Source organism: Engraulis encrasicolus, chromosome 16, assembly GCF_034702125.1.
Source record: "Engraulis encrasicolus isolate BLACKSEA-1 chromosome 16, IST_EnEncr_1.0, whole genome shotgun sequence".
Lineage (NCBI taxonomy): Eukaryota > Metazoa > Chordata > Actinopteri > Clupeiformes > Engraulidae > Engraulis > Engraulis encrasicolus.
Window position 1 is genome coordinate 42,729,028 of NC_085872.1, and position 13,151 is coordinate 42,742,178.

Below are 13,151 nucleotides of genomic sequence, written 5' to 3' on the forward strand. Positions count from 1 at the left end.
GGGTGACCTACAACCCCCAGGAATCAGTAAAATTACTCTTCTGTAGCCTACTCTAACTCAGACAGGATGGCACAATGTCTAATAAATGCTTGGGTTAGTGACCGTGTGTGGGCGCGCGTGCGCGCCCTTGTGAAAGAGCCCAGTGATTTTAACACTAAGCTATTTCGATTAACAGTATTTCGATTGACGAGTGTGATTGGGGATAACTTCAGTTGTACCTCTAGGCCAGTGGGGAACCTATGTCTGGAGGGCCGTTTGCGGCCCTTGAGGTCGTTTTATCTGGCCCCCGAGACCATTTTAATGTTATGCAGCTTCACATGAAATATGCAATATTTTGTGAAGGAATCATGGAAATTACATTTGCAATACAATTAGCCTAAGTTATGTTCAGGGGACCTAGAGAAGGTGGGGTCTGTTTTAAAGGTGGCTGCCTTCAATATAAGCCTAAAGTGCAGGGGGAAATCCTAGTTTGCGTTCACAGTACGGCCCTCGGAGGACTTTTATGGCCCTTGATGGAATTTGATTTGGCCCACCGAATGAAAAAGGTTCCCCACCCCTGCTCTAGGCAGCCTGTCCTCCCTGCTCCATTCCCTTGCCCCGTCAGGTGTGCTGACGAGGTGTAGCTGCTGCGCCTTGCAAAACCCTTTGGGTGGCGCTGCAGAGCGCAGGCAATGTTTTCGCATAACAGCTGATTTCGTCGCCATCTTTATACAGATATAAACATTGTAAGACTTCCCTGTAAAAAACCGAGCAAGAGCATCTTTCAATGTCCACGAGTTAATCGATTGTCAAATGTATGGGAAACTACTTGTTATGTTGTTAGTAATTTTAGGCTGTTCCGATGACCATTCTTAGAAGCGTAGCACGTAACGCCACGGTGTGAACGACAGAGGTGAGACATTTTTCAGCGTCGTATCCTATCGATAGGTGTAACATAAGATAACATTCATGTGGTTCTTTAATAGGGCTTATATATTAAGTTGTTTGTCTGTTAACCACTAAGTTGTCACTGTTTTTTCTTAATCTTGTAATGACTGACAGATCGGACGTTTTAGAATTTACGAAGCATTTTGTTACACTGGCATAATGCTAACACAACATCAAGCTAACTAGCAAGCTGCCATGACAACTATTAGTTAAAATGTAACTCTGCTTGCTGCTACACTTGCAACTGTGTTGTGTGTTGTGCTTTTAAATGATCAAATCAGTGACACCACTGTTCACCCACTCATGTGTTTGACAGTCAGAAGCAAAGCTTGAGCAATAATTCTAACCACAGTCCACATTTGATTAGACCTAGCAGGCTTTTAAGTTGTTAGACTTCTCAGTAGAAACATGACACATTCTGACAATGCATGTAATCGAAAGACAGCTGTTGCGGTTTGCATTAGGTTTTCTCACTGTAAGAAACTGACCGTGTGACAATATCAATTTATGTCCATGATAGGATGCATGCTGAATATGAAAGACGCCTACTGAGGCAAATCAATCATCAGAACCTTCCCGAGGGACAGGTGTCGAAGGTACGTTCTACTTCAAGTTGCTAGAGTTAAAGTGTTTACATAAGCTGTACATCGGTCAATAACTAATTGTAATTCAGAGGCAAGGCAATGCATTAGATCAGGCCACACCTCCAAACTTAACTTGGACATTTTGTGTCATTCACCAGACTGGTTATGCAGCATGCAGTCCTGTCAGCATCAAGTCAGGAGACCGATTTATTCCCACTCGAGCTGGGAGTAACTGGAGCATCAACTTCCATTATGCCAATGTAAGACATTTGCTTCTGTGGTCCTCCCAATATTGCACATTTGTCTAAATGCTTGCAGTCAGATAGCCCATGATTTTCACACAGTTGTACACACAAATGCACAGAAACACCTGCTCTTTGCACAAAAACAATGCAGTGCAACTCCAAGTAAAGCTTAACCACACTTCTGTGGTGCCAACTTATTCAGGTAGGACAGCAACTATGATTGTGGATCCGTTTTTTGTACTGCAAAAGTTAAAAAAGAGAGTTATTCTGCAGTTGGTATCCAGACACTATTTCTCCTCTTCATTTTTGGCCGGCTTTGTGTGCATTTTGACAGTGTCTCACCCCTGGAGGTACCATGAGACATGAGTCTATCACCCACCAAAGTCGCTCAGGCAGTGCTTCTCAACCAAGAGTCCATATAAATGTGTGCTGTGGCACGAACAGTTTCCCAGCACAGTGTCCAAAGCATGGAGGATGCCAGGGGGCATGGAGGAGACTGTAGGAGGGTTTACAACCCAGCAGCAGGCTTGCTATGTGATTGCTTGTGGCAGGAGGCACATGAGGAGCACTACCAAATCCCTGAAAAATAGTTTTGTGGGTCACTGATGCTCAAATGGTCAGAAACAGACTTCATGAGGAGGGTGTGTTAGGGTAGCCTCGCGCACCATCCTACGTACTTCCGCCAAGAGACTTGGCTCTGCACTACGTCTGGTACCTGTTTTCTGTGGAGCGATGTTAACTGGTAGGATTTGCACCGTTGTTCTGACAAATGGTCCTACATTGTAATTTTATCCTACGGTAGGATGTTCTGTCAGACATGTGTGTCTGTTAAACGGTCCTACATCGCCATAGCTAGACCTCAGACATGTGGGTCATTCCATGTCAATTCACACGCCTTCCCCACATGACCCTCTCCGATTTAGCCGATATCTCACATACAGGTGCCTTTTGATGTCAATTGAAAGAATACCAAGTATTAGCACCCTACGTCTAACGGTTGCGGAGATGAAGCCCTCCAAAGTTGGGGTGCCATGCCCACTTTTCAAGCCTGTGAATTGCATACAAAATTTACAAGCAGATTTTGACACCTCTGCTTTTAGTTTGAAGGAAGATACAGGCCTACAAATCACCATGGCTCCTCAATATGACCCTGTCTACCAGATGAGGTACTTAAAAATGGCATGCCTTGATTATTTTTGGCTATATTAAGCCTGAAAAACTGAATTAGTGAAACGTGTGTTGAAGAGTCTTGCCACTTTGGGGTTCCAGATCTTGGAAACTATGTATGCTTTGGGAGTTATAATTGATTTTCCATCATATTTGGGAACTGAACAGTGTATTCCAAAAAAAGTAGGGCACTCAGCCTTTTAATGATGGAATAGGAGGGAATCAAAAACAGCTTTTGGACAAAATGACCTTACGGTACCCTCTACTTCAGGCCTCAAATTAACCATGTGGGCACTTGATGACTGGAACGCCCTTTTAACCCCATGTACAGTAGCACTGTATCAAACATTCAAGCTTGGAAAAATGTTGTTTTTCAAAGTTCTTCATATTAATCTTGGCCTTCAAAGTATATGTTTTTGTCTATGTCTTATCACAGTGTCTGGTTTGTCTGCTGCCATCTGCTGGTCAAAAAACGCAACAACAGTGTAATTTAAGAAAACAAAAGGGGTTGGAAAGTCTTGCCCATAATTTACCAATAAAGTAGCCGAGAAATCTAGACGCCCCTAGGGGTTAAGCTTGCTAGGCTGCCAATGAAGCACTTTAATTCTACAGTATATTGCTATATATTAATTATGATTTTAACAAGCATCATGCAGAATGCTCAATCATGATTACATTTCTACCAGGACACCCCCACCCCCATGTCTGGTAGAAATGTAGTGCAGGGTGAGGCCATCTTGGGACTGGCATCATGATTGAGCATTAATCAGTCACACTTAGAAAATTATTTAAACTAGAAATATTCATCATACATCATATTCATAATCATAAATATATAGCAATATACTGTATAATAATTACAGTGCTTTATTGGTTAATTATGGGGAAGATTTTCTAGCGCCTTTTGTTTTCTTGACATTACGCTGTTGTTACTTTTTTAGACAGCACAGATGGCAGCAGACAAAACAGACACTGTGATACGATATAGAGAAAAACACATATACTTTGAAGGCCAAGATTAATATGAAGAACTTTGAAAAACAAAGTTTTTCCAAGCTTGAATGTTTGATACAGTGCTACTGTACATGGGGTTAAAAGGGCGTTCCAGTCATCAAGTGCCCACATGGTTAATTTGAGGCCTGAAGTAGAGGGTACCGTAAGGTAATTTTGTCCCAAAGCTGTTTTTAAGTCCCTCCTATTTTATCTTTCAAAGTCTGAGCGCCCTACTTTTTCTTGAATACACTGTACAGTTCCCAAATATGATGGAAAATCAATTATAACTCCCAAAGCATGCATAGTTTCCAAGATCTGGAACCCCAAAGTGGCAAGACTCTTCAACATGCGTTTCACTAATTCAGTTTTTAAGGCTTAATATAGCCTAAAATAATCAAGGCATGCCATTTATAAGTACATCATCTGGTAGACAGGGTCATATTGAGGGGCCATGGTGATTTTTAGGCCTGTATCTTCCTTCAAACTAAAAGCAGAGGTGTCAAAATCTGCTTGTAAATTTTGTATGCAATTCACAGGCTTGTAAAGTGGGCATGGCACCCCAACTTTGGAGGGCTTCATCTCCGCAACCGTTGGACGTAGGGCGCTAATACTTGGTATTCTTTCAATTGACATCAAAAGGTACCTGTATGTGAAATATTGGGTTAATCGGAGAGGGTCACCTGGGGAGATTCTAGGGAATCATGTGAATTGACATGGAATGACCCAGGTTTGTTCAACAACTTATTAATTGAAATCCTCATTTTTTTCAAAAATGTCCTTCCTGCTTCCTGCAATCGCGTCAGATCAAACAACCTCCAGATCATGAATACGAAATGAAATGGTAGTATTATGGGATGGTCAGGACAATGCTAGTGTTGGGGTCCAACGTTCATATGTGGAGCCTATGCCTACAGCCCAGCACAGTGGAGTAAATGGGCATATTTGCCATTCGTGCCCTGAGCTATTCACAAATGATGTTTCACGTTTCAGGCAGCATAATGTTCTCCATAGCATCTTCAGATTGTCATGTCTGTCACGTGTGTTCAGTGAGACCTTGATCTTATCTGTGAAACGCACAGGTCACCAATGGCCAATATACCAACCTTGGTGTTCCCTAGTATGTGCAAATCATGTTTTATGGTTTCCGTCGACATATGGGCATTGGGCCCTTACACCCTCCTCATGAAGTCTGTTCCTGACCATTTGAGACAAAAACATCAGCCAGAAAGGAGGAAGAAAGATAAATTGGTCTTTGGACACCACTTGCAGAATAACTTTATTTGATATGTTCTGGTTATTGCCTCTAATTTCTAAGCATTGCGTGTTGAATTTGCACATGTCTATGCAAACTGTTTTCACTTTGACCGTTGCTTCCTAAGTGGACAGGCTGATACCACATAAGTATGATTAAATGGAGTTGCATTCCATTGTTTTGGTGTTCCCTTTATTTTTTGAGCAGAGTATTTCAGTGCAGCTGATTTGGGAGTTGGACTGTAGATCACAAGGTTGCATGTTCAATCCCCACCCTTACCAATACTCCCGTCATGGCTGAAGTGCAAGCCACCTATCCTCACTCTGCTCCAGGGACTGTAACCAATACCCTGTAATATCTGTAAATTGCTTTGGATAAAAGTGAAGTGTCAGCTGAGTGTAATGTATTGTAATATTAATTTTGTTCTTATTCTGGTCTTTTGGTATCTTTTCAGGAAAACTGTCGATCTCCCAGTCAGAACCATAGATCGAAAGATGCTTCAGCAGACACGGGCAGAGGTACCAATGTTGTTAGTGATTTTCATGGAAACCAACAGAATTATACAATTAACATTGTTTATATGTATTGTAGCGTCCTCATGGTTGTCCAAAGTCCAATTGCTAGGTCATTTGTCCTTCTCGATAAACCAACCAACGCTCTGTAATTTGTTAAATGCTTCCTATAGAATGGCTACACTTTTCTCTATCAGATCTCTCGAATAAAAGGAACAGTCAGGTCAGGTGATTGACTTAGCAACATCATTTCAACATAGACATAGCAACATAATTTCACTTCTTGCCTAAAAAACTGATGTCTGAAAACTAAAAAAAACCCTCACTGAAACCCTTCAGAATGCATCATGCTGCTTTTGTCTGTAGTCATATCATCAATAAATACCTGGCCACGTCATAACACTACATTCACCACGGTTCACTGATGAAGTGGTATGTTTTGGTATCATGAGCAGTTCCTTTCCTTCACCATACTGGTTTCTTCCCATCGTTGTTGTACAAGTTGATCTGTGTATCATGTGTTCATAGGATGTTGTTCCAGACCTGTAAGTGCTTTAAGATGTTGTTTGGCAAACCTTATGGGTCTACCTGTTTCTGATGCTCACCAATAATTTACATCAGGGGTCGGCAATTAAGTTTGGACGCGGGCCAATTTTTTTTTACAGACAATGGCATCGCGAGCCATAGCTCTTTTCCCTCAAACGCAACTCTGTCATAACGCAATGATCAGACCTTGTGTTTTTGTTGTTGGGGGGGGGATTCATTAAGAACAAGACAGTAACACAGCCTGTGATGGTAACACCCTTTGCAGTGGGCTATTTGAAAAGAGAGAAATTACCAACCGGTGTTACGGTTCCCAGCTGATTTGGCGACGTCTTCTGTGTCCTAATATCATCACGTTTTAGTAGTTAGAAATAGGTGTTCAGCGGTTGGGCTACTCAAAATAGTCCCCTATTTGGGCTTTCACTTCTTTCTTTATGATTTATTTTAATTGGGCCATTTCACATTTGAGCAGACATTGTTATGTTGTTAATTTAACGAAACCTAGACTATTTTTTTACCTTGCCCACTGGAGGAGGGAGACGGGACACTTTTTAAAAAATATATAATACATCAAATTAATGTAATCTCGCGGGCCAGGCAGAATAGATGGCAGGCCAAAACTGTCCCGCGGGCCCCTATTTGCCGACCACTGGTTTACATCTTGTGGCAAACCCTCTGTTTTCATTATAGTGGCATTTTCTTCTGATTGCTGACTTGGACTCACATATTGTCTGTGGTTGTCAGTTTTGGTGTGGTGTTTTGAGCTTTTTTATTGTTGCATGCTCTCTAGGCTACTTGCTCTCTTCCCATCAAGAACACCTGGGATAGACATTGTTTGAGACCCATGGTAGCACTCCCCCATCTCTCTTTAAACCCTCAAGCTAAAGCTGTTTCAGCTGTTGAAGCACATCTTGTTTGTTTAATTTCAAAATCAATTGAGATGGTGCATTTTTAAAATGTTGCTGATGTCCCTTTTGAATTCCCCTTTTTTAGATGCAGTAGCGTATGCTGCACTTCTGAGGAACGAGCTGCTGGGAGCAGGCATTGAGACAGTCCCTGATCCACACACCGATGACCGGCGTCATGCAGTTCTCTCCCAGGACACACATAGCCTCTTCAAGGTAAGAGAGAGCTGCACCATGTGGCATGCTGAACTTGAACCCCTCGCCATGTTTTAATCCTTCTAATCTGTGATATCTGAATGCTGAATGTTTGAATGTCCTGCCCTGTCTTGTCTGTGTCTGCAGTACACCGTGCAATCAAAGAAAGTACCGTTTGACAGTGGCTCTGAAGTTTCTCCATACTCACTGTCTCCGCTCAGCAATAAGAGGTAAAGAGATAAACAGAAACATTATTGATTAAAATGCTTTCAAATGTCAAATCTATTGACCTTGATGGGTTTAAAATGTGTTGTTAGCTGTGTTGAGTTATTTACCACAATAATTTTTTTCTGTATAGAACTGGAACAGTGACAGCCTTTTATTAAAATTGTGGAATTGGTGTGAATGAAACTGGGATCACATTTGTGTCCATAGCCACAAGCTCTTGCGATCTCCCCGCAAGCCAGCCCGCAAGATCTCCAAGATCCCCTTCAAAGTTCTAGACGCCCCGGAGTTGCAGGATGACTTCTATCTTAACCTGGTGGACTGGTCAGCAGGGAATCTGTTGAGTGTGGGCCTGGGAGCATGTGTATACCTATGGAGCGCATGCACCAGCCAGGTGAGAGCATGCATGGATGGCATATTCTGATGTATTTGGCTCATTGTGTTCACATACTGTTTAGAAATGGTTTGCCAATTGCAGTGTCACTGATGTATATACACCGCATTCCACATTATTATGCAAATGACATTTTTCGCTGTTTCCCCAAATAATCAATACAAATGACAGTCGTCATAATTTTCAAGTCATCAGCCATTAGAGTACAATTTAAAAGTTTTTGAATGAACCTTCCAATGATAACGGTATTTTTTTAAATAATAAAAAACTTTAAATGCTCTGTTCCACATTATTACGCAAAATAGTTTTGTAGTGTTGTAATCCAAATTTCTTTCTTTTTTTCCCATTTACCTCAAAACAGTTGGAATTTGGTACCTTCTAAATTACATTTCAATGTTCAATACTTGGTGATAAGCTCTTTGTCTTAGTAACTGGAATGCTGCAATTAACATTGAAGTCAATGGTAGGGCATTGCATGGGAGTTATGGAAGCCCAGATATCCTTGATGCTTTGCTCTCAGCTGTTTTTGTTTGTTTGGTCTGGTGACCCACACTTCACTCTTCAATATACCCTTAGATTTCCATGCCAGGTTTAGGTGCTTTTGAGGTGATGACATTCTAACGCACCAGCCATAAAACCCCATTGAAAATGAATGGGATGCTATGTCTGGTGAGTTAGAATGTCATCACCTCCAAAGCACCTACACGTGGCATGGAAATCTACGGGTATATTGAAGAGTGAAGTGTGGGTCACCAGACCAAACAAACAAAAACAGCTGAGAGCAAAGCATCAAGGATATCTAGGCTTCCATAACTCCCATGCAATGCCCTGCCATTGACTTCAATGTTAAACGCAGCATTCCAGTTACAGCTTATGACCAAGTTTTGAACATCGAAATGTAATTTAGAAGGTACCAAATGCCAACTGTTTTGATGTAAATGGGAAAAAAAGAAAGAAATTTGTATTACAACACTACAAAACTGTTTTGCGTAATAATTTGGAACAGAGCATTTTGGGCATTTTAAGTTTTTTGTTATTTAAAAAAATACCGTTATCATTGGAAGGTTCATTCAAAAACTTTTGAATTGTACTCTAATGGCCGATTACTTGAAAATTATGACGACTGTCATTTCTATCGATTATTTAGGAAAACGGCAAAAACTGTCATTTGCGTAATAATGTGAAATGCGGTGTAGAAATGATGTAATGATGTGGAGTTATATGATCAAGATACATTGTAATGAAGCTTGGGTGTCTGGCATAATGCTGCATCATTTCTTGTTGATTTGACTTGCTTCCATGCACTTCTGCACAGGTAACTCGGTTATGTGACCTTTCTGTGGATGGAGACTCTGTAACATCAGTTTGCTGGAATGAAAGGGTTTGTATTTCGAGTTTTTATTTCGTATAATATTAACATACTTATGACTCCACTTAATTTCACCTTCCCATATGTCTTCAGCTAAACCAATGTGTTGACTCTGCAAAACAGTAACGTCTGTATCAGTAGAAGTTTTGTCCTGTGAGCTAATATTAGGACGCTGGTAGCACCTGCGTCAAGCAACATGTGTTTGCTGTTAACTGCTGCGAGGTGCAACGCGAGCGTTTGTCAGCAATTGTCCTGTCTGATGACTCCCTCCACTTCCTGTGTGTTTTTCAGGGTAGCCTGGTTGCTGTGGGAACACACAAAGGTTCCGTACAGATATGGGATGCTGCAGCCAGTCGGAAACTGACCTGTCTAGAGGGTCATTCGGCCCGCGTAGGCAAGTGTACACACAGCATCGGCACAGTTACTCTACTGCACTGTCTTCTTACCTGCTGCAATTTCAGGACATGCTTTGAATCTCCTGAAAATTGAAAACAAAGTCTGCTCAGCAGGCTCCCGTTTCTTTACATTTAATGTGACGTTTCGGGCAGCAAGCCCTTCATCAGACATGTCTGATGACGGGCATGCTGCCCGAAACGTCACATTAAATGTAAAGAAATGGGAGCCTGGTGTGCGGACTTAATTTTCAATTTTCATGTGACTTTGCTGGTCCTGCACCCAAAATATTTTTGAGATGGATGTGCGTGTTTTTATTCTATACTGAACATGCTTTGAATCTCCCCCACCATTTGCGTGTCTGTAGGCGCATTGGCGTGGAATGGGGAACAGCTGTCATCGGGTAGCCGGGACCGCGTCATCCTTCAGAGGGACATCCGAACGCCGTCTTCCGCTGAGCGCCGACTCCAAGGTCATCGGCAGGAGGTCTGCGGCCTCAAGTGGTCACCCGACCACCAACACCTCGCCTCAGGGGGAAACGACAACAAGGCATGTGAAAGTCAAGTGAAGTGAAAGCCCAAATGGGAAATTGCAGTGTTCACTTGTGTGCTGTGGAGTGCTTTGTCACAATGACAATAGGAGTTGCGAGTTTCCCAGTTGGGCTTTCAACTGGGAAACTCCAACTCTCATTGTCATTGTGACACAGCACTCCAACAGCACACAAGTGAACAATGCACACTGCACACAACGAAATTGCATTTATACCTCAGCCGTGCAAGGGGGCAGCCCTCAATGGCGCCCCAAGGGAGCAGTGCGGTGGGACGGTACCATGCTCAGGGTACCTCAGTCATGGAGGAGAATGGGGGAGAGCACTGGTTGATTACTCCCCGCATGTGGGCTGACGTGACATGCAATGCAAAGCTGTTTTTCCAGCTGTTCACTCTGTATGCTAATTGAGAGAACATTATGATCTTTGGATTTGTGATGGCAGTCAGACATTGCAATCTGCAATGATGCATTACTCTTTATTCTTGCGTCTTACAAAGTATTGGGGTGGGCAAGTGTGACAGATCTGCTGTCATGCAGAGCCGTAGAGAGAGGATCATTTTCAACTTTTTGATGGAGGCACATTCCACACAATGCAGCAGAGACACAATTCAGTGTGGCAGCAGGTGCCATACACTTGAATTGAATTGAATGGGAAAAGGTCAATGGGCAGCCACGGCCTAACGGTTAAGGAGATGGATCAAAGACCAAAGGGTTGCAGGTTCAAATCCCACTCTTCCACTCCACTCCTACTGCTGTCCATGGCTGAAGTGCCCTTGAGCAAGGCACCAAACCCCATACAGCTCCAGGGACTGTAATTAATACCCTGTGAAATAACCGTATGTAATGTAATGCAATGAAATGAAAAAGGAGGACGCAAAGTTACAGAAACAAGTGTGTGATCCCAGGTTAATGCAGCCAAACAGAGAGCCATGTCCTTGTGTGTGTGTGTGTGTGTGTGTGTGTGTGTGTGTGTGTGATGTCTTAAATGTACAGTATGTTTAGTTCAACTGCACATTGGAGACTGGTCAAATGCAATTTCAAACTTCTGTGCTTGCTAACCCTGTCACATAAATCTTTGACAATACAATGCACTTGACTTGACTTACGTTTGTTCTCTGCTGCCCTCTAGCTGCTGGTGTGGAACAGCTCCAGCCTGCTCCCGGTGCAACAGTACAGCGACCACCTGGCAGCAGTCAAAGCCATCGCCTGGTCCCCCCATCAGCACGGGCTGCTGGCGTCTGGAGGGGGCACGGCGGACCGCTGCCTCCGCTTCTGGAACACACTAACGGGTCAAGCCCTGCAGAGCACCGACACTGGCTCGCAGGTCTGCAACCTTGCCTGGTCCAAACACGCCAACGAACTGGTGAGGAAGTAAACCCGGATCTTTCAGCATTCAAAATGTGTAGCCCCTTTAAGAAAATGTGTGAACACATTTCCCAATAGATTTAGCTTGGACCATACACTCAATACGCTTCTTCATCTTCACACACCTGTTGGGATTAAACCATGCATCTCACTCCACACTTTTCTTCAGAAATCTTGAGCCTCACCATTAGTAATTTTCACAATCATTTCTATTGCTAGTGTTGTTTACAATATCTTTTACCTATCTGTGAATGTTCGACTTTCAAAACTGTGCAAATAATGTCACCTGCTGTTTTGTTGTCTAGGTCAGCACACATGGCTACTCTCAGAACCAGATTCTAGTATGGAAGTACCCATCGCTAACACAGGTGGCTAAGCTTACAGGACACTCCTATCGGGTCCTTTACCTGGTAAGTTATCCTTCGTTACAGCCACTTTCTAGTTGAGTGGTATGTCTGCAGATGACATTTTGGGTTTTGCTTTTACTGTGAAGTTTATGGCTAAAGATGGCTTTTTTGGTGGAAAGATTTTTTAAATTATTTACGTAGTACATGTGTTAACTTTAGTTCAATGACTTCTTTATATCCCACTCTCGTGTGACAATCATTTTGTGTGGTTGAAAGGGGAGATATATTGCTGATTTGATTGGTCACCACTGGCTAAATTCGCTCCGCATTTGCGTATAAATCTTGGCCAAATATTTTTTTCTTTGCTTTGCCCAGTTCCCTTGTCCCATAGGAATGAATGGCAAATTTCACTTACGTATGTGTCCCTGGCGTTACTCTGCTATAGTCTGACTGTATGTCCCTGACTCCTCATTCATCTCCCCCCTAGGCTGTTTCTCCAGATGGAGAGGCCATTGTGACAGGAGCAGGAGATGAGACCTTGAGGTTCTGGAACGTATTTAGTAAAACACGGTGTACCAAGGTATGTGCCTCGCAGTTTTCATATCTAAACATTTCTCATGAAACACCTGTAAAAGTGAAGTTGTACACTGGCTAACTGTCTAAATGTGTTCCCCTTTTAGGAATCCAAATCTGTGTTAAACCTATTCACCAGGATACGATAGTTGCCAAGGAGTTTTATTCATCTACAAGACTGGATAAGTTCTTCAAGGTGGATACCAGTTCTTTCAAGAGAAACCCTCTCTGGAAGTTCAAGAAATAAAAGTGGAAAAAATACTACTTCATTCCTTGTTGAACACTAGATGGCATTGAACCTAATCACGAAAGAAAAGAATCATGCACTTGACGTGAACTCCACCTGATGACCTTTTATGCTGTCGCCAACCAACGCCAGCTCTTTGAAGCAATTTTATTTACCCTCACCTGATGAATGAGGATTTTTAAGTTGTATACCTGTGTTTTTACTGTTGTGAATGTGGAAAAATATGTTTTGTTATATGAGTTAAAGTTTTAAATCAAAGTAAAACTATATATGTAAACGGTTAATCATGTCTTTTGATTCGCTGAATTTCTCTGCGCTTTTAAAAGTCTGGTTCTATAGCTATTCAGGAATGTATGGTGACGACAT

At 42.3% G+C, this 13,151-nt stretch overlaps 1 protein-coding gene across 1 annotated transcript; it reads left to right on the plus strand.

Annotated features, from left to right (window-relative positions):
* Positions 1-627: 627 nt before the first annotated feature.
* fzr1b (fizzy/cell division cycle 20 related 1b) lies at positions 628-13,069 on the plus strand. The gene is made up of 14 exons (XM_063219693.1): positions 628-892; positions 1,448-1,523; positions 1,670-1,771; positions 5,623-5,686; positions 7,217-7,344; positions 7,471-7,553; positions 7,759-7,942; positions 9,258-9,323; positions 9,603-9,705; positions 10,072-10,253; positions 11,383-11,616; positions 11,924-12,028; positions 12,453-12,545; positions 12,646-13,069. Exons 2-14 carry the CDS (start codon positions 1,449-1,451, stop codon positions 12,685-12,687), a joined length of 1,461 nt encoding a protein of 486 aa, XP_063075763.1. The 5' UTR covers positions 628-892; position 1,448; the 3' UTR covers positions 12,688-13,069.
* Positions 13,070-13,151: the final 82 nt, after the last annotated feature.